The 26,138-nt window shown below is 49.1% G+C and overlaps 1 protein-coding gene across 5 annotated transcripts in view; it reads right to left on the bottom strand.

Annotated features, from left to right (window-relative positions):
- Positions 1-201: 201 nt before the first annotated feature.
- Positions 202-26,138, bottom strand: part of CPT1C (carnitine palmitoyltransferase 1C) — a 63,707-nt gene continuing 37,770 nt past the window's right edge. For 4 of the 5 annotated variants that reach the window (XM_082194363.1, XM_082194364.1, XM_082194361.1 and 1 more), the window contains 16 exons: positions 25,927-26,098; positions 24,019-24,120; positions 22,963-23,100; positions 22,762-22,839; positions 21,417-21,524; positions 18,869-18,956; positions 16,048-16,243; positions 14,242-14,430; positions 12,541-12,646; positions 12,248-12,364; positions 9,190-9,354; positions 7,919-8,053; positions 7,036-7,188; positions 3,208-3,321; positions 2,301-2,393; positions 202-1,104 (listed from right to left, as the gene is read on the bottom strand). In XM_082194363.1, coding sequence (XP_082050489.1) covers positions 1,006-1,104; positions 2,301-2,393; positions 3,208-3,321; positions 7,036-7,188; positions 7,919-8,053; positions 9,190-9,354; positions 12,248-12,364; positions 12,541-12,646; positions 14,242-14,430; positions 16,048-16,243; positions 18,869-18,956; positions 21,417-21,524; positions 22,762-22,839; positions 22,963-23,100; positions 24,019-24,120; positions 25,927-26,098 — 2,053 coding nt within the window. In that variant the 3' untranslated portion in view covers positions 202-1,005. Of the gene's footprint in view, positions 1,105-2,300; positions 2,394-3,207; positions 3,322-7,035; positions 7,189-7,918; positions 8,054-9,189; positions 9,355-12,247; positions 12,365-12,540; positions 12,647-14,241; positions 14,431-16,047; positions 16,244-18,358; positions 18,444-18,868; positions 18,957-21,416; positions 21,525-22,761; positions 22,840-22,962; positions 23,101-24,018; positions 24,121-25,926; positions 26,099-26,138 lie in introns of all 5 variants that reach the window. The other variant, XM_082194365.1, reaches the window with a different exon arrangement.

Raw genomic sequence — 26,138 nt, 5'->3', positions numbered from 1 at the left:
GACAGAAGCTGCAAGCTGCCACATTCTGCCACGCGCTTCCTGGAAGCAGAAAATGCTAAATGGGGCAACATACTGCCTCCCCAGAGCTTGGGCTGCTCTGTCCCTCCACTCGGTTCACGCCACACCCCCCCCCCCCAGCCGCAGCTGACAACCTGCACCGGCCATCACCTCCCAGTTGACAAAAGGCCACACGTGATTCCGTTTTGTAAGATCTCCCGCCCTGTGGTTTTATTCAGGTCTGTGACGCTAGCAAAACAAAACAAAACGAAAAAACCCACCTTCTGCCGCTCTTCGCAACTCAAATTTCCCCAGAGGCGTACAAAACCCTGCAATAAATTAAGACCAACTTTCCCTCCCTGCACCAACTTTGTGGGGATTCCTGGAGAGGGGGTCCCCCTCTAAATATCACCCATCACCCCATCCGCAGTGCCTCAGGGGAACCGAGGGTCAGTGGCAGACACAGGGAAGGAATCCTTTGAATGGGAAGTGCTAGAAAGGGGACGCAGCCCAGCTGCTGTGGGTGGAAGTCGTCGGAGCGGGCAAGGAAAAGAGCTTCTTAGCTGCTAGAGAGGAAGGGGAACTGCTGCTTCTAAAATGCCCTGGGATGGCCGCAATGGGAGCACTTAAGATTTCCCAAGAGCCAAACTTCTGTTCTAAGCGAACCACGGTCCTCCATCCACACATGCGCCCTAGAAAAAGCAAGATTTTGCTACCAGCCGCAACCCGTTTTAGACTTCTACCAACCCAAAAGCAGGGAGATGCTGAGCAGAGGGAGAGGGTCATTTGCCTACGTGGCATCCGGCACAGGGTCCAAATCTCCCAAATCCGAGAACGGAAGAGGGGCGTGCCCGTCCATTGTGCTTGTGGGAGTCCTCAGGCAGGCCCGGCCCCTCTTCATCCCCCACTTCAAAATGTTCCTGCAGATCAGAGGACAGAAAACACACACACACACTCCAAAGTGTGTCTGGGGAGCTGGCTGTGTAAATCCCGCGGGAGTTTATTCAGTCACTGGCCACGACCGGTGGGGGAGTTTTTGTCCAGTTGGAAAAGAGCCAAGACATCCACCATGGCCTTCCGGATGTTAAGTCCAAACCGGTGTGCATCCTGGAGAAAGAAGCAGGGGAAGTGAGATCGGGGAACTTGACACGCCTAAAATATTTCAAAGGCTGAGCTTACTTTAAAAAATGGGAAATCTGGTGTGGAAAGTTTCTTGCTCCGAAAAAGGAGAGCAAGTTGCCCCAGTTATCCCTCCAGATGGCTCAAGCAAGTAAGCAGTGGGAAAAACCAAGGGAAGAGTAACCAAGAGTTACTAAGCAATCTAAGCCGAGGAAGAAATCAGACAGGAGCGAGGCAGCAGTTAACCGCACTGAACAAGTTGGAGTTAACTCTTCGTTAGCAAAAACAGGAGTATCAGGGCTAATGAGCGCAGCAGCTCTTCTTTGATACGTCTTGCCCCCATGAAGCAGTTGCAGAGACGGAAGGTCCCTGCCTTCCCATAGCTGCCCAAGTCCCCTCTTCAGGGTTTCCCCCATGCAATCTGAGATACTGCCCATTTGAAGCTAACTCCTCTGCCCTTTTCATGCCTCTACTGGCTCTGGAGACCGAAGGGGAGGGAAGCTGTTTGCAGCAGGAGGGGAAGACACCTGGGACTCTTCATCAGCCGCATTCCTCTCCTGCTTTAACTTTGTCTTCTGATTCTGAACTTCTCTCTGCTACTTCAACAGCTGCCTAATTCCCCTCCTCTCCAGGGTTTCCCCCCAAGCATTCTGAGACTGCGTCTGTGTGCCTGGCCTTTGCTACTCCCACTTCATGCCTCTCCTGGTCCTGGGAGACCAAGGGCAAGGGGAGCTAGTTGCAGGAGGAGAAGGAGATATCCATGACTCTTCACCAGCCTGACTCATCTCTGCCTCTTGGCCTCCCTCATCCCACTCTACGTCTGCTTCTGGCTTCTCTCTGCCACAGACTCTCCCTTCTCACTAAGCCCTGTCACCCCTTCAGCTTCTGACTCCTCCTGCTCCCAATCTGCTCCCTCTTCTCCCTCTGACCACTCATTGCTGCCCCACCACCACTCCCCAAACTCTGAGCCATCTTCCCTTGGTGGTTCCCTAGCTGGTTCCTCGCACCGTTGCTCCGCAGCCAACCAGCCTGTGACAAAATATTCCCTGAGCCTGTGAATCCCCGCAGATGATACAGGCAGCTTGTAAGAAGCTCACTGCCTACCAAGCCCTGCCTGCTAACCATCCATTGAGGCACCCTAACACCCCAGCATGGCTTATGTGCCCCTCCTGGCACACACTTACCGTCTCCTTGCTGGAGAATTTGCACGATATGTGGAAGTTTATGAGATCTTCGCCCACAATGACGTACGACACGCCATAACCATCATCGTCGACCTGCCCAGGGGTGGAGAGAAAGGGGGAAAACAGCCTGAGAAAGAAACTCGGATCCCAGACCTTTGTCCTCTCCTACATCCGACAGAGCAGCGTCCCTGGAGGATGCAAGAGAGTCCTGGTTCTCAGACCGCCAGCTCTAAGTCACTCGGCTACCACTTTCCACCCCCCCCCCGCAGAGAACCCTGGAGGCCTGAGCTTAATAATAATAATAATAATTTATTTATTTCTACCCCCCCCCCCCAAATCTGGATGGGTTTCCCCAGCCACTCTGGGCGGCTCCCAATAGAATATTAAAAGCATGATAAAACATCAAACATTAAAAACTTCCCTAAACAGGGCTGCCATCAGATGTCTTCTAAAAGTCAGATAGTTCTTTGTTTCCTTGACATCTGATGGGAGGGCGTTCCACAGGGCAGGTGCCACTACCGAGAAGGCCCTCTGCCTGGTTCCCTGTAACCTCACTTCTCGCAGTGAGGGAACCGCCAGAAGTCCCTCGGGACTGGACCTCAGTGTTCAGGCTGAACGATGGGGGTGGAGAAGCTCCTTCAGGTATACTGGGCCGAGGCCATTTAGGGCTTTAAAGGTCAGCACCAACACTTTGAATTGTGCTCGGAAACGTACTGGGAGCCAATATAGGTCTTTCAGGATGGGTGTTATGTGGTCTCGGGGGCCCCTCCCAGTCACCAGTCTAGCTGCCGCATTCTGGATTAATTGTAGTTTCTGGGTCACCTTCAAAGGTAGCCCCACGTAGAACGCATTGCAGTAGTCTAAGATAACCAGAGCATGCACCACTCTGGCGAGACAGTCTACTCACCGGTCCAAATCCACCCCCAAAAGAAACGTAGTCTGGGTGGTTCTGGAGGTCAAAGAGCTCCATCTGCTGAATGGGAGTCTGGCTGGTGGAGAGTCGCCACGGCTCAGACAGCACCTGGCAGAGGGGAGAAAGGGGCCGAGGATCAAACGGGTGAGGGGCTCTGCCACAATGGGTACCCTCTCCCCCACCCCACCCTTGCTGCTCCCCACAGAACCTCTCCCCTCAAAACTGTATCTTTCAGGAGGGCCTGTGACTCTTCAGCCCAAACTGGTCCTCTTCTGCATTGCTAGGATCAGCAACGCTATTTATTTTTATTTATCAAGGGCCTGCCTATACAGTGGACACTCGCGTTGTGAATGTGATCCGTGCGGGATGCACGTTCGCAACTCGCAGCATTCACAACCCGCAGCAGCGCGTCTGCACACGCGTGGGTTGCAATTCGGCACTTCTGAACAGAGTGCGATTTGGCGCTTCTGCACATGCGCGACCGCCGAAACCTGGAAGTAAGCCATTCCGGTACTTCCAGGTTTTGGCGGGTCCGTAACCCGAAAAAACGCAACCTGAAGCGTCTGTAACCCGAGGTATGACTGTACTGCTTAAAGTTATCTCCAAGCTAAAAAACAGCAAAGGTGCACAATTAAATCGTCAATGCAAATGACTGATAAATAGATATGTATATAAAGTTCCTTCTTCGGATACATGTCCTCACTCAGCACTTCTCAAGCTCTTGGCTCTCACCCAGGAGCCACACACCCCCAAACTTGGGGCTCGCTCAGGACCTAACAAACTCACTGGTCACCCCCCAAAAAGAGGGTTCCTGGAACCTACTGGCCATCACCCAGTTTCCTCACCTTAGGCTTGCTTTTTACACCACTCACCCTGTGAGTTGTGGCATCGGGATGTCAGCACACCCGGGTGCCTGCGACCACCAACTTTCCAGATTTTGTTTTCGATAAGCAAGGTTCTAGCCCTCAACGTTTCAGGGGAAGAAGACCCTTGCAGCAACCAATGGTGAGGATCTCTCCTATTCCCTTCACTGGGGCAAGAGGCTCCTGCTGCCACCTATGTGAGGGAAGGCCGCACCTCTTGGAGACATGTGCGCACATTGCTCAGAAACAGTCGCAGTTCTGCACACGCAGCAAACCCGACCTGACATGCACCATTAGCGGTGACTCTTGCACAGAAGCTGCTGGCATGGGGAAACTGGTGAGACGAGTGTTGGATTAAATCTTCTCCTGCTTCCGGTGCATCCCAGTAAATATGACTCCCGTAGATCCTTCTTTTTTAAAAAAACTTTGGTAAATTTCTGAAACTTGCCTGGCCAGGGTGTAGGATGGAACTGACTTATGATGAGGAGGATTTCTAGGGGAGAATCCGTGGATGAGGACAGGTTCACTAAACAGTCCTCCCTATCGCTCGCCTATCGTAAGCCCTACCGCTGCATTTTCTTCTGTCTCAGCTGATGGGTTGGACCACACTGTCGCCCAGATAACATCTGGTTTAGCCTAGCTGCTGCTTCAACAAAAAAGTTACGTCTTCAGGGTGTTTCCAACCCTTTTTGCACCTGCCTATCCTTCACCTGAGGGACGTGGGTGGCGCTGTGGGTTGAACCACACAGAGCCTAGGACTTGCTGTTCAGAAGGTCGGCGGTTCGAATCCCCGCAACGGGGTGAGCTCCTGTTGCTCGGTCCCTGCTCCTGCCAACCTAGCAGTTCGAAAGCACGTCAAAGTAGATAAATAGGTACCACTCCAGCGGGAAGGTAAACGGTGTTTCCGTGCGCTGCTCTGGTTCACCAGAAGCAGCTTAGTCATGCTGGCCACGTTACCCGGAAGCTGTATGCCGGCTCCCTCGGCCAATAAAGCGAGATGAGCGCTGCAACCCCAGAGTCGGCCACGACTGGACCTAATGGTCAGGGGTCCCTTTACCTTTACCTATCCTTCACCTGACTCTAGATCTGGGGTTGTCAAACCTTTTTCTGCCTGCAGGCACATTTGCAAAGTGTAGAAGCTACCATGGGTCTCCACCATCACTGCAACCTGCTCTATTGACTACAACAAAATGCTTCTTTCAAGCCTAAACCCAACAGGGAAATGCAACCCTGCAGGCACCAGAAAAACGCGTCTGTGAAGAGCCGCATGTGCCAGCAAGCACCACACTGGCAAATCTCTGCTTCAGATTCTTTGTGGTTCTTCACATCCTAGCAAGGGGTTCCCAAACTCTCCAGCAGACTGAAACTTGAACCAGTCAGCTGTATGAGTCAACATGTCCCCAAATTGCTGGGTGCCCCATGGAAAGTGGAAAAATAAGCAGACTCGCTAGCGTTCCAAGTAAGCCATTACCCACCCAAACAACAAATTTGAGCATGCACAATTCGCAGCTCGTGTTGGCAGCGAAATTCAACACCGGTTGAAAAACGCAAAATATCAATGTGGATGACTAACAAAAAATGACCAAGGCAGATATGTGTCTGGTTAACACCTCTGGATAGAGCAGCCATGGCATGTTTTAAAACTCCTGGGAAAAGGAACCAGAGCAAGCAAAAAACAAAAAAACCCTCAGTAAAAGGCAGTATTTTTTGTTAAAAACCAACAAGGTAATTCCAGTTACCTTCCGTGTGCTGCTCTGGTTCACCAGAAGCGGCTTAGTCATGCTGGCCACATGACCCGGAAGGTGTACACCGGCTCCCTTGGCCAATAAAGCGAGATGAGCGCCGCAACCCCAGAGTCGGCCACGACTGGACCTAATGGTCAGGGGTCCCTTTACCTTTACCTATCCTTCACCTGACTCTAGATCTGGGGTTGTCAAACCTTTTTCTGCCTGCAGGCACATTTGCAAAGTGTAGAAGCTACCATGGGTCTCCACCATCACTGCAACCTGCTCTATTGACTACAACAAAATGCTTCTTTCAAGCCTAAACCCAACAGGGAAATGCAACCCTGCAGGCACCAGAAAAACGCGTCTGTGAAGAGCCGCATGTGCCAGCAAGCACCACACTGGCAAATCTCTGCTTCAGATTCTTTGTGGTTCTTCACATCCTAGCAAGGGGTTCCCAAACTCTCCAGCAGACTGAAACTTGAACTAGTCAGCTGTATGAGTCAACATGTCCCCAAATTGCTGGGTGCCCCATGGAAAGTGGAAAAATAAGCAGACTCGCTAGCGTTCCAAGTAAGCCATTACCCACCCAAACAACAAATTTGAGCATGCACAATTCGCAGCTCGTGTTGGCAGCGAAATTCAACACCGGTTGAAAAACGCAAAATATCAATGTGGATGACTAACAAAAAATGACCAAGGCAGATATGTGTCTGGTTAACACCTCTGGATAGAGCAGCCATGGCATGTTTTAAAACTCCTGGGAAAAGGAACCAGAGCAAGCAAAAAACAAAAAAACCCTCAGTAAAAGGCAGTATTTTTTGTTAAAAACCAACAAGGTAATTCCAGTTACCTTCCGTGTGCTGCTCTGGTTCACCAGAAGCGGCTTAGTCATGCTGGCCACATGACCCGGAAGGTGTACACCGGCTCCCTTGGCCAATAAAGCGAGATGAGCGCCGCAACCCCAGAGTCGGCCACGACTGGACCTAATGGTCAGGGGTCCCTTTACCTTTACCTTCTTAATTCCAGTCAACAGCACAGTGAAGCCAATTTTTTGCTTTTCTTTGATTGGGCAAGAACATGTCAGATGGGGACTTTCACACTCCTGATTGGTTCAAAATATACCCTGGGAATAAAAGCGTCGCTGACTACGTCCACATTCCCTAGCCTTAATTTTACATACACGTACCCTAGCACCACACACACAAACACACACCTGACTCAACAACACTTACCTCACGCAGAAAGGGGGAGTCTAGGCCAAGATATTTGGAGACGACATACAGACAGAAGAGATGCCTGTCAATGCCAGCACCTGTCATGGCGTGCCGGTAAAGGTTCTGGTGCTTCTCAGCTGCCACACGCAAGAGACGTAACCTTGTGCCATCCTGGGTATGAACAGCAGGTGAAGATGCTGAGAAAAGCTTATGCTGTACCTTTCACATTTTCTAGTCTCTGCTGATTCCTCCTTTCCTATTGACCTGAAGGATCACATCTCCCCATGTGGCCAACCCACAAGAGGCTCTTCTCAGCTGACCCCTCCCCAGGCGAGGGGAAAATGGGAGGCTACTGGGGACAGGGCCTTTTCCATGGTGGCACCCCAATTGTGAAACGCCTTCCCCAGAGGGGCTCACCAGGTGTCTATGGTGTAAGCACACACTGCTCTTTCCTCCCTATCAGGGTCCCATGCATCTATTTGGTAGTAAGGACACTGGGAGTCTGGATGGCGGAAGTCACAACATCCAGCAGAGCATCTAATCTGGTGGTATTGGCCTAACTCCCGAGAACACCTAGCCCTTGTTGAACTAGAATTGGCACTTAGAAGATAGACAGCATCTGAAGTGGCACTGCATGTATGGGAGAGCAGTTCCTAATCCTCATGCTATGGTCTCCTATGTCAATCCCTCATCCCAAACTTTAAAATTTAAAATTGAAAATTTTGCAAGGGAAAAAAAAAGAGGCAAGGAGGAGAAACTGAGTACTGAAAACATTAAAGCGCGGCTCATTTATGCAAATCTGACCATTTTGCTGACTTCATTCCAGAAGGCAGGATTATTCTTAATGTACACGAAATTTTGGATCTGATTCCTCTGGCAAAGGCTGCATTTCAAGACTTACATTCTGGGTAGGATCCATCATGGCTTTGACAAAGTTGCAGGACTCAATGGTGCAGGAACGGACTGTTTCTGTGCGGCCCTCCCGGAAGAGACGGGTCATGGATGCCTCGTAGGTGAGGCAGAACTTTTGCTTGTCCTAAAAAAATAGGGAGAGAAGAATGCTTGGCTGAGTATAGGGGACAGGCTTGCCTCTGGATCTGTGGGTGGAGTGAGATGGGAAAAGATTTAATCTATAGCTGAGCTATAATGCAGCTGCCACAAATTGTGAGCACAGAACAGCAGCCCTGCTAGGCTAGGGAAAGCTGAGTTGTCATCACAAAATCACAGAACTCAAATTATCCCATCCTTGCAATCACAACAGAACCAAGAGAGGTGGTGTACTCTATTGCAGATATTAATACTATACAGCCTGAAGCAAATGGATGCATAAAAAATTCCTCCTGGAATAAAAATTGTCCAGGCACATACGGTAAATATGATTCTGAAGCTTTAAATAATCTTCTTCAAAATAGGTACAGAAACAGATGACACATCCAAATAGTTCCATACGACATGTGCTGTTTTTCTCTCCTGGTGAGACTCCTCTGAACAACTTTGTCCCGCTGTGGTTGGGAACAAAAGGCCCTTCAAAATGGTGATTTGCAACTAAATACCTTACTCACGTGATCTAAAGTCAAACACCACGTGAAAGAGCAGAGAACATCAACAGTTAATTGTCAATCCATCTAGGAGCTTAGAGAGCTCTTCCTAACTTTAGTATACCTCAACGAAATTTTCCAGTGTTAAACCCTTAGCAATACACATACGGGCATTTTCCATTTTGGTGTGCAATTAAACATTTATTATACTGAGCGCCGCACCCCATAGTCACCTTTGACTGGACTTAAACCATCCAGGGGTCCTTTACCTTTTTTATACTTAACATACTCTCCTTCCTTGGAGGTTTTTAAGCAGAGGTTTGATGTCATATATGATCTAGTGGAGATCCCTGCATTGCAGAGGGTTGGACTAGATGACCCTGGGAGTCCCTTCCAACTCTACAATTCTATGAAAGCCTTTAAAAGTAATAAATAGCTCCGGCTGGTTCCCACTGATGGGGGAAAAAATCTCACCAGAGCTACCAGCCAGTCTGGCCTGGGGAGAAGAGGCTTTGGCTCCCATGCATTTGGCTGGTAGTTGTGACACTTTGGGGGCCAGCCAAGCCTAGGGACTCTGCCTCTTGCCTGCCTGCCTCCCTGCCTGCAAGTACCTTCATCTCGCCAAGCGACATACCCGAAAATGTGCGAGCTGAAGGCAGAGCTGGATGAAGCTGTCTGGGCTGGTGCGGCACTTCTTGATGAGGCCTTTTCCAAATTCCTTGAAGGGGAAGGCGTTGAAGTCTATGTCATTAGCCAGGGCCAAGGCCACAGACAAGGACTGCAGGATTACCTGTTGGCACTGTGGACAAAAGGGGAACAACAGGAGGCAATGAGGACACAGAGCAGACAGTAGGGGAAGCAGTAACCAACAGTCAGGGCTCACCCGCCAGGTGAGATGGTGCTCAACACAATTCCAGATGGAGTTGCTCTCTTTGCAGCATTTTTTACTTTTGACTCTTGAGATGTGCATTTTCAGCATGTACCTTATATATTTTTTGTGATTTTGGTTGGCTACTCTTCGTTTTTGAAACAGTTTTAATGCATTTTGAAACTGTTTTATTGTACAGTGGTACCTCAGAAGCGGGTGGCGCTGTGGATCAAACCACAGAGCCTAGGACTTGCCGATCAGAAGGTCGGCGGTTTGAATCCCCGAGACAGGGTGAGCTCCCGTTGCTCGGTCCCTGCTCCTGCCAACCTAGCAGTTCGAAAGCACATCAAAGTGCAAGTAGATAAATAGGTACCGCTCCGGCGGGAATGTAAACGGCGTTTCCGTGCGCTGCTTTGGTTCACCAGAAGCAGCTTAGTCATGCTGGCCACATGACCCGGAAGCTGTACACCGGCTCCCTTGGCCAATAAAGCAAGATGAGCACCGCAACCCCAGAGTCGTCCACGACTGGACCTAATGGTCAGGGGTCCCTTTACCTTTGCATCGGAAGCAGAAGTCCGCTCGATTTCCAAAACGTTTGGAAATCAAGGCGCGGCCTCCGATTGGGTACAGGATGCTCCTGCAGCCAATCAGAAGCCGCGTCGGACATTCGGGTTCCAAAGAATGTTCGCAAACACTCACTTCCGGGTTTGCAGCGTTCGGGATCCAAGGCACGACTGCATTATAAATCATTGTAACCCACCCTGGGACCTTAGTTTGAAGGGCGAGTAAATAGTAATACTTGCTGCCATTGCTTTCCTTTTGTATAGTAAGCCAGTTTCTATACAACGCACACTCTATTCCCCACCCAAGCATGATGCACTGTTAAGAGTTTAAGGACGACTTCTAGCCTGGCAAAAAAGGAGGGGGTGGGGAGGGGCCTGTAGGAAGTGTGACCTGGGGAGGTTTCTCTGCCCTGCTGTTTCCTCTGCCCATCATGTTTTTTGATGCAACTCTGTCACCAGAGGCCCAAGTGACAGAAAAAGCCTGGCCATATAGGTACCTTCCTGGTACCCGTTCATTACTTTTCTTGCACTGCGCAACCCCCCTTTTTATTATAAAAAGAGTGAATACCACGGGGATAAAGATAGAACCATGTGGCACGCCACCCAATCTAACTCAGCCCACGTTACCATCTTGTAGCAGGCTTATCATGGGAGACCTTGTGAAATGTCTTCCTGGAATCAAGACATACTGTGTCCACAGCATTCCCACGATCTACCAAATTAGCAAGTATCAAAAAAAGAGATAAGATTAATTTTGAATGATTTGTTATCCGTTTGAATGATTTGTTATAACTAAAGCAGCCTCCTAATAATTGATGCGTTCTTTTCTAAACGCTCGCAAACTGACTGCTTGATCATCTCCTCTAGATGTCTGCCCAGTTTCAACATCAAGGATGACGGCTGCTGGACTTCCAGGACCTGCTTTCCCCCATCTTTTTGAAGAGAAGGACAAGTGACAGGGAACTGCCATCGGAGCTTGAGGCGGAGGGAAGGCTTCAGAGGGATGCCGGAGAGGGTCCCAGTAGGGAGAGAGGCAGCCCATCTGCTGGGGAAGGAAATCAGCGTAACACCAGTGGAGAAGGGGGGCAGATGGGTGAATCAGAGAGGAGGCTCCAAGACTCCTCGCCGGAGACCAGCGGAGAGAGTACGGGTCCTCCACTGCCCACACCCTCCCTGCGCAGAAGACTTCCGCGCAGGGAGAGTAGGAGGAGACTTGGCGTCAAAGAACTTTTATGCTGGAAAAGGTTCAAGAAACGCCCACTGACGGATTCTGCCAGCGACTGAGACAGTCACGATGCTGGAGGCTGTTCAGTCAGAAAGGGTTTAACCAGGTAACCTCGCCAGCAGTGGCGGCAACTTACACACGAGCAACCCCTAAACCCATTACAACAAGCTTTGTCCATCCCCAGTCTTCCAGTGAATGGATAAATGCACGATTGTTACAGTGACACTTTTTCATTTCAAAAGCACAATCTGCCAATGAAATACTGAAAAATGCTCTGGGTGGAGGGGAGAAGGGAATACAGCTGCCATCAGCCAGCTTACGTTGTACAGAACTGGCCATCAGCCAAGGACTACTGTCTGCAGCCAACCCTGCAGCAAAAACCTCAGAAACAGTAAAGATGGGTGAAAGCCATGCTCACCTCGACAGAAAAGATGGAGATGACTGCCGTGTCTGTATGTACCCTTAGCATACCGCAACAGTAACAGAAGGAAGAAACCTTCATCTCTCTCGGGCATCTCCAAGCTCCCACACTGCTCATAACCACATCTGTGTCCTCTGGCACTTCCTCAGTTGAGCTTAGGCTACTCAACGTCTAAACCACTGAGCCTCTTGGGCTTGCCGATTAGAAGGTCGGCGGTTTGAATCCCCGCAACGGGGTGAGCTCCTGTTGCTCGGTCCCAGCTCCTGCCAACCTAGCAGTTCGAAAGCACACCAGTGCAAGTAGATAAATAGGTACCGCTAGGGCGGAAAGGTAAACGGCATTTCCGTGCTCTCTGGTTTCCGTCATGATGTTCTGTTTTGCCAGAAGCGGTTTAGTCATGTTGGCCACATGACCTGGAAAGCTGTCCGTGGACATACGCCGGCTCCCTCGACCTGAAAGCGAGATGAGCGCCGCAACCCCATAGTCGCCTTTGACCGGACGTAACCATCCAGAGGTCCTTTGGCTTTACCTTTACTCCCATGGATCCATGTTGTCCTTCCTCAGCCAAGCTCACCTGCCTCAGTTTTTCTTGTCCCAATACCTCTCTGCACTCACCTCTGGTGGGATATCCCATTGTAATTTCTGGGGCGGGGGGATGCTGGAATCCATGTCCCCTTTGCAGTTCCCGTTAGCATCGTACCCCAGCGTAAATGCATCTGTGGCAATGGTGTACTGTGGGGTGGGGGGAAAAGAACGTCTGGGTGAGAACTATTTTGCTTTTCATCCCTGCACCTCTTGCCCCAAACCCCCCACCCCTTAGAGCTCACCTTCAGAGGTTCCAGGAGTCCTTGCTCTCAGTCCTTCACACCCCCCACCCCTCCCATCCCATCCCAAAGTTGGGCTTTTACCTCCCAGAGATGTGCCACAATGGGGGCGTCAGCCCACGAATGCTCTGCATTGATGCCGGACTTCCCATTGCGGTAAACAATCAGCGTGAAGGATTTGTCAAACCACCTGTGGGGAAAACGGGCTTTGAGTGAAAAGATGGACGCCATCCTGCAAGCCTTACTCTTCGTGCCATGATGCCATTGCCACCCAAATATGCCTGTGAGGTCTCCCGGGAAAAGGGAACCAAGAGAGCCTGAGCATGAGTCAACACGGCCAGCCTTACGGACCCCTGGCTGGTTCTCTCAAAGTGGGGGGACAGCAGAGAAAGAACCATGTGAATGCTCTAGTCATCCCATGTAAAAGAAAGGAGGAGTAATCAAAAGAGACGGACTACAGAGTGAGAAAATGATGATCCAATCAAAACAGAAAATTCGTTTGCTAGGTGAACAAAGGGTTAGGACACATGGAGTTCCTTGTGCATTCCTAGAGAGGGCACTCTGTGAGGTAATATCCTCTGTTTGCCCAGGCAAGACAGGTAAAAATAGGAAGATAATTCTTACCACTTCCTCCCATCTGAGGAACAGTCTCTTTTTTTGTCATGTGGCTGTAGGGATAGGATACAGGGTCTGTGTCCTCTTGAGGAGAGGCACCATCTTTGACCCAAACCATGTATTTTGTAACATAGAAAGACATTTTGCCTGACTTGTTTCACTGCTATTTTCTGCTTGAATCAAGTTTATGTACCGTATTTTTTGCCCCCAGGCACTTGTGGGGCAGGCAGCGAGGAGAAGCGCTCTTCTCCCCGCCGCCCGCCTTCAGATCAGGTCCGGGGACAGCCTGGAGACGCGCTGCGTCTCCCTGCTGTCCCCGGAGTGGTGGGGCAGGCAGCGGGGAGAAGCGCTCTTCTCCCCGCCGTCAGCCTCCAAACCACTTCGGGAGACAAGCGGGATGGCGGCGTTCCGCCTCCCTCTGTCCCCCGACCTTGTGGGGCTGGCGCTGGGGCTCTCCTGAAGCCTGGAGAGTGAGAGGGGTCGGTGCGCACCAATCCCTCTTGCTCTCCAGGCTTCAGTGAAAGCCTGCATTCGCCCCATAGGACGCACCCACATTTCCCCTTCATTTTTGGAGGGGGAAAAGTGCGTCCTATAGGGCGAAAAATACAGTAAGTAAACACTATTTTTACATTTTTACATTACACACTTTTGTCTTCTTATTTTGTTTAGTGGGGTAATCCAGTCTGCCAAAGGCACCCCGGATAATTATAGAAAGCTACACAGCTTTGTCACAAGTTTCCTTGTTTTATGCTGCAAAGGATGGTATATATATTTTTAACTCTCCTAAACTAGACACTAAACTTACTCAAGTAAGAGGGAGGAGAATTCATAAATAATACACCCTACCCTACCCTACCTTCCAAATCCATCCCAACAAAAAGGAGAGCTAATCTGCCTTATAGCATTTACATCAGAACCCTCTCCAGTTCTGTTAACTCCAGGTGCCGGTGGAGAGATGGCGATTTGACCCAGTGGGCTAAAAACCTGTCAAAGAAAAAGTAAAGTTCTCTTGCATGAAGTGTGTGTGTGTGTGTGTGTGTGTGTGTGTGTGTGTGTTTTGTCAGGGAAACTATGAAGCCCTATGAAGTGGGGTACAGTTTGTGGTAGTACTTGCAGGATGGAGACAAAAGAGCATGCGATGCAATTTTAGGCAGCCCAGGGAGCACCCACCTGTCGCAGCAGCGCCCGTGCAAAAGGGACTTTGAGTAGGCATCTAGCGCCTGACTTGGATTGGGTCCCTGCAGCCCCTGCTCGCTGGTGTCCAGGGTGACGAAGAAGGCAGCTTTCTCCACTATGCTCAGCGACTGCTCATTCACCCCAGACCGGAAGTAGGTTTGGCGGGCCCGGGCCCAGGGGTCTCTGCAAAAAGTTAAGGGAACCATGACTTGGGGAGGTCTGCCTGTCACGGGACTGCCAGTTCGGGTGGATAACTGACTGGCTTGATGGCAGCAGGTGGGAAATCATTGCCCATCACCTGGAATCTAAAAACCACTCTATCTCCATCCTCTCTCCCCCCCCCCACCCAAAGTCTGCAGCATTTCGTGAAACTCACTGAATAAAGTCACAGTATTCCACCAGCAGATCTCAATGATCAAGCTGAATGCGGGACCCAATATGTTACAGGCTTTGTAAATTAATATAAAGGCCCTAAGTTTGGCTTGGTAACATATGGGCAGTTAAAAGTTTTTTCCTTATTCCTGACTGGACTCAGACATCTGAATGGCAACAGGTGGCCCATTCATCATCATCATCATCATCATTATTACAGTGGTACCTCGGGTTAAATACTTAATTCGTTCTGGAGGTCTGTTCTTAACCTGAAGCACCACTTTAGCCAATGGGGCTTCCTGCTGCTGCCGCACCGCCGGAGCACGATTTCTGTTCTCATCCTGAAGCAAAGTTCTTAACCTGAAGCACTATTTCTGGGCTAGTGGAGTCTGTAACCTGAAGCGTATTTAACCTGAAGCATATGTAACCTGAAGCATATGTAACCCGAGGTACCACTGTATTATTATTATTAGTATTATTATTAGTAGTATTATTATTATTAGTATTATTATTAGTAGTATTATTATTATTAACATTTGTTTATCGTCCTTCACTCAAAGGTTCCGGGGCAGTTCACAACCGAAAAATAGAAAACGAGACTACAAAATATACAATAAAACAAAAACAAACCAATAATCCCCTCCCACAAAAACACTTAAAAAGTCATAGAATGTTAATCAGCCAAACTCCTAGTTGAAGAGAAATGTTTTCGCCTGATGCCTAGGGGAGCCTCCCTGGTCAGAGAATCCCACAAATGGAGCCACCACAGAAAAGGCCCGTTCTTGTGTTGCCACACTCCACTTGTGGAGGGGGCGCACGAAGAAGGGCCTCAGAAGTTGATCTCAGGGTCCAGGCAGGTTCATGTGGGGAGAGACAGTCCTTGAGGTATTGTGGTCCTGAGCTGTTAAGGGCTTTATAGGTCAACAACACTTTTAACTGTAGACATTAACAGGGTAAAGGTAAAGGGACCCCTGGCCATTAGGTCCAGTCGTGACCGACTTTGGGGTTGCGGCGCTCATCTCGCTTTATTGGCCAAGGGAGCCAGCGCACAGCTTCCGGGTCATGTGGCCAACATGACTAAGCCGCTTCTGGTGAACCAGAGCAGCGCACGGTTTACCTTCCTGCCGGAGCGGTACCTATTTATCTACTTGCACTTTGACGTGCTTTCGAACTGCTAGGTTGGCAGGAGCAGGGACCGAGCAACGGGAGCTCACCCCGTCGCGGGGATTCGAACCGCCGACCTTCTGATCGGCAAGTCCTAGGCTCTGTGGTTTAACCCACAGCGCCAGCCACGTCCCTTATTAACAGGGTAGTGCGGAGGAATATCAGGGAAGGCTAAGTATGTCTCAAGTTCCCGCCCGCCCCAAATCACTTGGGTTGACCAAAGTCTTGTGTGACCAGAGTCAAGTGAAGGGAGTTTAGGCTCACCTGTCAGCTGCAGTCAGGGCACCCAGTTTTTCCTCACCAGGCAGAGGAGGTGTGGGGTCATCTAGGATCTGCTGAAACTGTGCCTGAAGCTCGCGTGGGCGCATCAGCCTCCCGTTGTGGTATAGCCAGACCCGGAAGAAGCGGCCAGCATGGTACACTGCAATGTGCTTGCTATCCCTCAGGTGCTGGATGGTGTCTATGGAGCGAGGAGCATCACATCAGGAGAGTTCTGCAGCCTCAGATCAGATTCCCAGAGGACCATTCACACCATACACTTAGGGAGACCTCTCCCAGCACCCTTAACCAGCCACAGTTCCCAGGATTCCTTTGGGGGGGAGCCATATTATTAAAGTAGTATAGGAGCACTCTAAGGTGAAGGTGCGATGGTGTGGGGTGCCCCACACAATCAAGACAAGGCTGAAGCTGGTGCCTGGTTTCCTCTTTGCAAATCCTGGCTGCCCATTTGATTTAATGCCACAAATGAAGCCACCTGGGTGTTAAAAACACCTGTGTCCAAAAAAATGGTTTTGAACCATCGCAAATCGTACGTCCCCCTTCCCAAAGACTGTTCCCATTTGAGTTCCTGCAAAGCGCCGCCTGGCTCCAAACTCTCCTTGGGTGTAAACTTCCTTCAAGACGGTTGCCCCCATTAATAATAATAATAATAATAATAATAATAATAATAATAGTATTTTTAGGCAGCAGGTGAAAAAGTTCCTTTTCAACCAGGCTTTTGGCTGATTAATATTCTACAGCCCTTTTTAATGTGTCTGTGGGAAAGGAGGGGACGGCTATTGTTTTGTTATTTCGGTTCAATTATTTACTTGTGTTTGATCTTGTACTTTATTCTGTGGTGAACTGCCACGAGATCTCTTGATGAAGGGCAGTATGTAAATTTAATAAGTAAGTAAAATAACAACCACAAATAAGGAGCCAGTCTTTCTGCTTGTCCCCTGTCCTTGTGATTGGGGGCAGTCAAAGCAATCACTGTGGGACGTAGGGGGCCGGTGTGCCAGTTTTGTGTACGAATATTACAGATTTTAAGGATGGGCACAGAGACCTTAGGCCTAGCCTCCAGCATTTGCTCTCAGAGGGTACAGGTGCTTTGGGAGGCACCAGCTACAGCCTTGTTTGCCGAGGGACATTAATAGCATAAGAAGAGCCCGGCAGGGTCAGGCCAACGACCCATTGCTGGCCAGCCTTCTGCTCTCACCATGGCTGACCAGATGCCCAAGGGAAGCCCAGAAGAAGGCAGGCCCCACTGCAACAGTGCTCTCCCCACTTGTGATTCCCAGTGGCTGGTATTCGGAGAGGACTACTGCTTTAGGCAGCCGAGGGAGAACATAGCCTAATCTGGCTAATCTTCGTTTTACTGTTTCTAGACGACATTAGAGAATCACCACCCTGGTACCCGATGTTGGCAGACTATCCCCAGGCCAGATTCTCCCACCTTCACCCTAAATTCCACTCTGTGATCTATTCTAATGCCACCTGCTTCAGTGCCACCCATTCTGACTCAGGTCTCCCATCTGCCAACTTTGTCTTCTACAACTTTGCCTACACAAAAGTCCTGGGAGAGTTCTCCCCAACTTAGAACCATAGAATTGTAGAGTTGGAAGGGACCGCGAGGGTCATCTAGTCCAACCCCCTGCAATGTAGGAATCTTTTTGCCCAACGTGGGGCTCGAACCTGCAACCCTGAGACTAAGGGTCTCCTGCTCTACTGATGGAGCAACCTAAAAGAGGTGGAACGTTCTTCCCCTTTGAAATCAACTCTGCTGCTTGGCGAAAGGTGGGCAATGGAAGACATTGCCCTGCATCTGTTTTCCCATCCCCAGGATGCCCTTGCCGGGAGGTTGACTAAATTCCCTTCTCCTTGTAAAAGGTAAGGTAAAGAACTCCTGGATGGTTATGTCCAAAGGCAACTATAGGGCTAAATCACTTCTGGCACAATGGAACACTGTGACGGAAGCCAGAGCGCACGGAAACACTGTTTACCTTCACGCCACAGTGGTACCTATTTATTTACTTGTACCGGCATGCTTTCAAACTGCTAGGTTGGCAGGAGCTGGGACAGAGCAATGGGAGCTCACCCTGTCACAGGGATTCAAACTGCTGACCTTCTGTTTGGCAAGCCCGAGAGGCTGGGTGGTTTAGACCACAGCGCCACCCGCATCTCTTCTTGTAACAGTTAAGGTTACAGAGAGGGTTAAATAGGAATGGTGAGTGCTTCCCAGCACCACAGGTAACAATGAGTGTGGATACTTTGGGGTGATGATGTCAGGGAAGCAAGGGTTGCGAGAGCATCCTACCTCCCTCCATGCCTGGGACACGGGTTGTATTAAACATGCGTTCGTACTGAGCTGAGCACATGGGAAGGCCGCCTTGAATCATCAGCTGGAGAGGCGTGGGAAGTGAAGAGAGAGAAAGAGAGATTCAGAAAGAGCAGCAGTCAAGGAGATGCGCCAGCCAAATGACTTGGGGAAGAAAGAAAGAAAGGAAAAAAGGAAGGCAACCATCAGCTTTGAGCAACACTGAAAGTCCTTCCGACACGGAACTGAACCGGGTAGGCAAAGCTCAGATTGCAAATTCCAGGGTGGCATTCCTGATTTTGTAACCCACAGGCTGCAGGCAAGGCAGGGTGCAATAGATCCTTGCTGTAAGCTGAAATCCCAGAAATATAAAGTGTTGAAAAAAGGTGTTAGTACCTGGACTAGGTCAGAAAACCCACCAAGAGACACTATGAAGCAGACTCGCCCTGCAAAAGGCCCCACAGTGGGTGGGGAGGTGGAGTGTTTCATAATACCTCCTGATTCACTTACCCTTCCCCACCCCAGGCAACCGGGTGGTATTGAAGAGACGTTCCCATTGGGCCGCACAGATGGGGATGAAGGAATTTGGGGTGATGTTCTGTTTTCAGATGGGAGGCAAGCTCAGGTTTAGATGCAGGGGTTAGGGAACCAAACATGGAAGAGATCTGCGGTTATTTTTAAGACACTCACGTGAACCTAGCTTGGTTGGGGAACTTAACAAAAAATTAAAAATCCAGACGTAAATACATTTCTTAAAAGGAGGGCTGGAATTATAAAACATGTGGGAATTCCAAGCCAGATACTAAGAAAGAGGAAGCTGCAAATGCACCCTTCACATGTGTGTAGCTTTGATTAGGAGGAGGAGTTTGGATTTGATATCCCGCTTTATTACTACCCAAAAGAATCTCAAAGCGGCTAACAAACTCCTTTCCCTTCCTCCCCCACAACAAACACTCTGTGAGGTGAGTGGGGCTGAGAGACTTCACAGAAGTGTGACTAGCCCAAAGTCACCCAGCGGCTGCATGTGGAGAAGCAGAGACGTGAACCCGGTTCCCCAGATTACGAGTCTACCGCTCTTAACCACTACACCACACTGGCTCTAGTAGCATGACTGGCAAGCAGACCATTGTACACAGCACCTAGGGCAAAGCTTGCTCTCTACCCAGGTGGGAAACCTCAGGCATAATACTGGCAGCTTTGGGTTCATGTATAAGCCGGTCACCTCCAGCCCTGCCCTCACCAAGTAGCCTCTCTGCTACTTGTTTCTGTGCTGTCTGCTTCCAAAAGACTAAAGCAAGCACAGTAGAGAAGAGTGCTGGGCTTAAGGGTCAACACAAAACATTCACGGTGGAGGGAATCTGCTTCGCGTCAAGTTTTGTTTTTACTTTCCGGCAGCTGTCGGAGCTCCATTTTGCACCAGATCGGGAGCGCTGGAGGGAGGGTGTTTTGTCTTCCCCTGCCCCCCACCATGCTGCCAATCAAGATTAGACCTCAAAGTTGCTATTAGGTCTATGGTGAGGCAATGGTGTAGGACAGGCATAGGCAAACTCAGCCCTCCAGATGTTTTTGGGACTACAACTCCCATCATCCCTGACCACTGGTCCTGTTAGCTAGGGGTGATGGGAGTTGTAGCCCCAAAACATCTGGAGGGCCGAGTTTGCCTATGCCTGGTGTAGGAATGCGGAGTCCAGGGGCTGAATGTGGCCCTCCAGGACACACTATCTTGCTCTCTGAACTTTCCCGAGGCCACACTCCTTGCTGGCCCTGCTTCACCCCCCTGAGTGTTTTGACTTGGCTAGACCACATCCTTAAACTCTAATGCCTTTTGCTTGTCCAGACAAAGGATAGAGAGGGCTGTGTGGAGAAACAAAGCCTAGTGTACAAAGGTAAAATTTGCATATGTTGTCCTGCCCACTTTTGCTTCTGGCCCCGCCCACCTATCACATGCAGCCCATTCTGGGAGGCTGCCCAGAATGGCATAAGAGCCCTCAAGCTGGAAGGGTACTCCATACAGACTGTATGCCCAGTGCCTTTTGCAAGTCACTGTCTCTCAGCTCAGCTTAACTCACAGGATCCCTATCCTGAGCTCCTTGGAAAACGGGTGGGATGCAAGAGTATTAAATAAAGAGCAACTCTACGGGCTGTTGCTATGTCACAGACAGCAACGCTGGTGTCTGCCAGCCCAGTAGTCTTAGTCCATCCTGCCAAGCCAACAAAACATTCTATATCTACACTTTGCCACACCTCAAGTTCATGCCTTTGATCCGGCTTGCTCCTTTTGCAAGCTTGGCCACTCACAGCATTGGACCAGGAAGAGAAAACAATGAGAAGGAGCTAATTGCATTCCATTGCAATGCAATGCAATGTAAGGTGCAATTTAATGCAGGGAAAGGGTGGTTTGTCAAAGTGAAGTGCACTAGCAATAAAAGCACCCTTGTACCACTTTAATGGCCACAGCTTCCCCCAGAACATCCTGGGAGCTGTAGTTAGTTGAGGTTCTCCTAACCACTCTTAGCACCCTTTAAAAACTACAGTTCCCAGAATTCTTTGGAGGAGGCTATGACTGTTGCAGTGCTAGAAGAGTGCTCCAAAGGTCTGGGTTTATAAAGCTACACTAGCCAACTAGGCATCTGCTATGCTTCTATCCTACACACACAAACACACCCCAACAAGTTGACAGCAACCCCATTCGTCCTACTTCTCAATCTGACTTCCAATTCGCCATTTAGGGAGAGGGTGTTCACACTACCTACTGGCTGTGCCCTCCCATCCCATCATATACCGTATTTTTTGCTCTATAAAGCTCACTTTTCCCCTCCTAAAAAGTAAGGGGAAATGTGTGTGCGTCTTATGGAGCGAATGCAGGCTGCACAGCTATCCCAGAAGCCAGAACACCAAGAGGAATCGCTGCTTTCGCTGTGCAGCGATCCCTCTTGTTGTTCTGGCTTCTAAGATTCAGATTTTTTTTTTTCTTGTTTTCCTCCTCCAAAAACTAGGTGCGTCTTATGGTCTGGTGCGTCTTATAGAGCGAAAAATACGGTACTTTGGTCTCACTTACCGGTTTGATCTCTTCCCGAGCGAGTTTCCGTCGGTACAGCAACATGGCATAGACGAGATTTCCAGCACGAGCTGCCTGGATCGGGGTTGGGGTTACATAAATGAAATCCTAAAAAAAAAAAAAATTAAAAAATGGTACGCAGAAAGTTAAAATTCACAGCGTGTTATATGTTGAAAGAAAATTGTATGAAAATGATGTACCGTTGGTAATTAACTGCCAATAAATTAGCAAAAAATTATAAAACAGGGTCAAATGTATGCTGGAAATGTAAAGAAAAAGAAGGCACCTTTTATCATACGTGGTGGAAACGTAAGGTAGTAAAAGAATTTTGGGAAATGATATATAACGAGTTGGAGGGAAAATGTTTAAAATAACCTTAAAAACCCAAAGCCTTTCTTTCAGGAATTCTAGGTGCTGAAATCCCAATAGAGCAAAAAAGATTATTTATGTATGTGACCACGGCTGTGTGGATGTGATTGGCCCAGAGATGGAAATACCGTATTTTTTGCACCATAACACTCACTTTTTTCCTCCTAAAAAGTAAGGGGAAATGTCTGTGCGTGGCATGCCTACAGATTTTCCTCCTCTAAAAACTACGTGTGTGTTATGGTCGGGTGCATGTTATAGAGTGAAAAATACGGTAAGTGCTGACCAAAGAAGAATGGCAGATCAAATTGACGGATTATGCTGGAGTGGCTAAAATGACCAGAAGAATCAGAAATCAGGAAGACCAAAATTTTAATTATGAATGGGGGGAATTTGTAATTTATCTTAAAGACCATTGTAAACAGTTAAAATCATTAGTAGGATTGGAATATCACTTGTACAGTGGAACCTCTGGTTAAGAACTTAATTTGTTCCGGAGGTCCGTTCTTAACTGAAACTGTTCTTAGCCTGAGGTACCACTTTAGCTAGTGGGGCCTCCTGCTGCCGCCGTGCGATTTCTGTTCTCATCCTGAAGCAAAGTTCTTAACCCAAGCTACTATTTCTGGGTTGGTGGAGTCTGTAACCTGAAGCATCTGTAACCCGAGGTACCACTGTAGTTTAATGGTGAATTTTGGAGACAATGGAGAGATAAAAAAATTGGATTATTATAAAAGATGCAGGAGGAAATGATTAACAGTGGGGCCCACAAAGGGCAAGAGGGAAGCCCAAGAGATTCCTTGGAATTTTGTTTTTATGTTGCATGCTGGACTGCAAAATTTTAATCTGAAAAACCAAATAAATATTTTTTTTTTAAAAAATGGTATACAGAAAGGGTGTGTGTGTGTCAGCAGAGACTAAAGAGAAGCACCCCTTCCCTCCCTACCCAAAAACATTCTTTTCCCTGTGTCTTGAAACTCACCATGCCGTAATAGTTGCTATTTACCATCAGGGGGCCTCGGCTACGGAGATAGACGTACTCTTCCCACCAGTCACTCACCTGGGCAAGGTATGAGGTTCGAAAAGGAGAATTAAAAAGACCCACGTTCTCCATGCGCAGCACAACACAGCTGAAGGAGCTGCCCCCGCCCTGTCCCGCAATCCCATTTTAGAGACCACTCACATAGTTAGATGCCCACCAAGACTTAAGTCTCAGGTACCACTGCAAGCGCGGCCCCAGGGTCCGTTCAAAGTCACGGGCGAGACCTGCCATTCGCTGGAACTCGGTGTCTGTTTTCAGGGGTCGTACGGACTCAAGAAACTAGTGGGGCGAGAGAATTATGGGATTAGGAGGAGGCCATGTTCGGTATGGGTTCTGCAATTGCTCTTGCTCACAGCCTCACATTCTAGAGAGAACAACGGCTGTTGTGCGTTGCTTTCTCTTGGGCAATCCTCTGCAAAGGCCCTTTCAACAGGAAAACCCCATAGAACTGGAAACCAAGGTCGCCGTGAATGTGTGGCCATTCGAAAGAAGATTGGAGGATAAAATTGATGGACTATGCAGAATTAGACAAACTAACAGGAAGATTTCGAAACCTGCGGGACCAGAGATTCACAGAAGATTGGTGTAAATTTACGGACTATTTGAAAAGTAATTGTGATGACCAGATTACATTTGTAGGTTTGCAAGAAGTTTTGTGAGGTTAATAATTATTGCATAATTGGATAAAAAGGAAGACGTTAGTTAAGATAATTAAAGGCAATATGAATTTAAGAAATGCAGAAAAAATGATAAAAATGGGGGGTCATCAGAGGCGCTGATGGAAGTCCAAAAAGACTGTATAGGATGTGAAACTTTGTGGTATGTATGACAATTAATATGTTTAAAAATGAATAAAAATTATTTTTAAAAAAGAAAAAAGAATGTGCAGCCATTCAGAGAGAGGGAAAAGGAGTGCAGAGGCTTCGTATCAGAAAGTACCCAAACCAGGCACCTGCAAACTCGGCCCTCCAGATGTTTTGGGACTACAATTCCCATCATCCCTGACCACTGGACCTGTTAGCTAGTGATGATGGGGGTTGTAGTCCAAAAACATCTGGAGGACCGAGTTTTGGGGTGCCTGATCCAAACGTTCAATCCTCCACTTTTAGCCTGATGTGCTAGGAAAGCAGCGGCAGGTACTAATTTTTTTTGCATCCTCGAATCACAGCAGGAAAGGGTAAACAAAACCGCACTCACCCTCTGCAGGGTGTCCTTGAGGGCTGGAACAGGCAAGCGAGGCAGCGAGGCTTGGTAGCTGTATAGCATGGGTTTCCGCCCAGCAAAGATTTTCACCAAAGCCTGTGATGGGAGGGGGGAGAGAGAGAAAGAATGCATTTTACACTACTGTGTTACGGATTTGTGAGTGTCCTTGAGTTTCCTTGGGAAAATTGTGTGAGATAAAAAAAAAAAGGAAAAAGGGGGGAAATGTGGAGCCACAAAGTCTGAAAGAGGATTCTTTGATCACTCAGGTGAACATAATTAGAATTCTCCCTACTATCAGGACCTAAATGCACTCAGCAGAGAATGCTTAGAATCCTCCTTTTTCCCCTCCCGCCCCAAAAGAACTTTATTGAAACTCAGAGCAAATGAACCACGTCTGCATTTAGAAGAACGTGTTTGGTCCTTTAATGGTGAAGCGTGGCTTGTGTTGACGACAGAGGGAACTTGATTTTGGAATCATGGCAGAGGGAACTTGATTTTGGCAGAGGGAACTTGATTTGGGAATCCTGGAACTGCTCGACAGCTGGTCTGCTGCACTTGCTAGCAGGGATCTCTTCAACCTTCATGATCTGAACTGAGTGAGCACAAGCTCTGTGACGGGCTCCCATATCGCGATAGCTCTGTGTAACAGCTATGAGTTCCGCTACGAGAATCATAGCGCAGCCAGATACCAAAATTTTCCACCTTCAATGGAGCCTTCTCCAAAACCTGTCCACAGTACACAATTTCCCCAGAAGATTTCTTCTTCAGCTGAGACACAAAGTAATAGAAACGGGACTTTGCAACAACATGATTAGGAGCAAAGATGCGCATACGATAGAGAAGTGGTGTTGGGCACTTAGGAGTGGGGAGGCATCTCCCAACTGCTTTGGTGCCCAACACCTTCATGGCGCTGCCTCTCTCGCTGCCACCCAGGAAAAAATGCTTAGAATCCTCCTTGAAACCGCCCCACTCCATGCATTAAGTCCAGGGTGGAGCTAGTAGAGACAGAGACTTTAGGAGTGGGGCTGATGCATGCAGCCTCTCCACCCATGATGTACCGTATTTTTCGCTCTATAGGACGCACTTTTTCCCCTCCAAAAATGAAGTGGAAATATGTGTGCGACCTGTGGAGCGAATGCAGGCTTTCGCTGTATCCTGGAGAGCGAGAGGGGTACAAAATAAGGATGGAGCTATGTAGCCTGGCGAGCGCACCAACCCCTTTCGCTCCCCAGGCTTCAGGCAGCTATCCGCAAGCCTTTGGAGCCTGGCGGGAGTTCCCGCTGCGCTCGGAAGGCTTGCGGGTAGCTGCCTGTTCTGGGAGCTGGGGTCGGGGGAAGGTTGGGGTTCCCCCGCCCCCAGCCCCACGGCTAAAAACGAAGCCAAGACAGCAAGCGGGATCCATCCCGCCCGCTGTCTTGGCTTCTGCCAAAGTCGCGCGCAGCCTCTCCTGGCTGGAGAGGTTGCGCATGGCTAAAGAGGAAGACAAGACAGCCAGTGGGATGGATCCCGCTCGCTGTCTTGGCTTCTTTGCTCTTTGGGGGGGAAATAAAAAAAAATTTATTTAGTAAGTGAGTGGGGCTGAGAGACTTCAGAGAAGTGTGAATAGCCCAAGGTCACCCAGCAGCTGCATGTGGAGGAGCGGGGAAGCGAACCCAGTTCACCAGATTACAAGTCCACCGCTCTTAACCACTACACCGAGCAGGCAAAAATCATGATGCAGAAAAAAACATGAAGCCAGCCAATGCCTCTACATAGCTCCATCCTTATTTCGTACATTGTGACATATCGGCTTAGCTGGTGATCTACCACAATGTTGAAAACCAGATATCGCCCCGCCCTACGGAGCATGCTCCCTTCTCTCAGCCTGCTTCCCCATAGTGTACCTTCTTCTGCGATACATACCAGCCAGATTTTGGTGGTGTTGGACATCTTGCCGTGCTCCTCAAAGATCCAGCCATGGTAGCACAGCAGCATCTTGAGAATGCTACGCATGGTCACGATGAGGGCCAGCCACAGCCCTGTGGAAAAAGCCAGGGCACTGAGGACTGTCAGGCCTTGATCTGACAGGTAGTCACTGAGGACAATATGGTGGGGAAGGGCAGGAAGAGAGAGGG

The sequence above is a fragment of the Podarcis vaucheri genome (genome assembly GCF_965113315.1).
Source record: "Podarcis vaucheri genome assembly, chromosome: 13".
Classification (NCBI taxonomy): Eukaryota; Metazoa; Chordata; class Lepidosauria; order Squamata; family Lacertidae; genus Podarcis; species Podarcis vaucheri.
The sequence above is the reverse complement of the archived record's forward strand: the minus strand, read 5'-3'. Positions and strand labels throughout refer to the sequence as shown.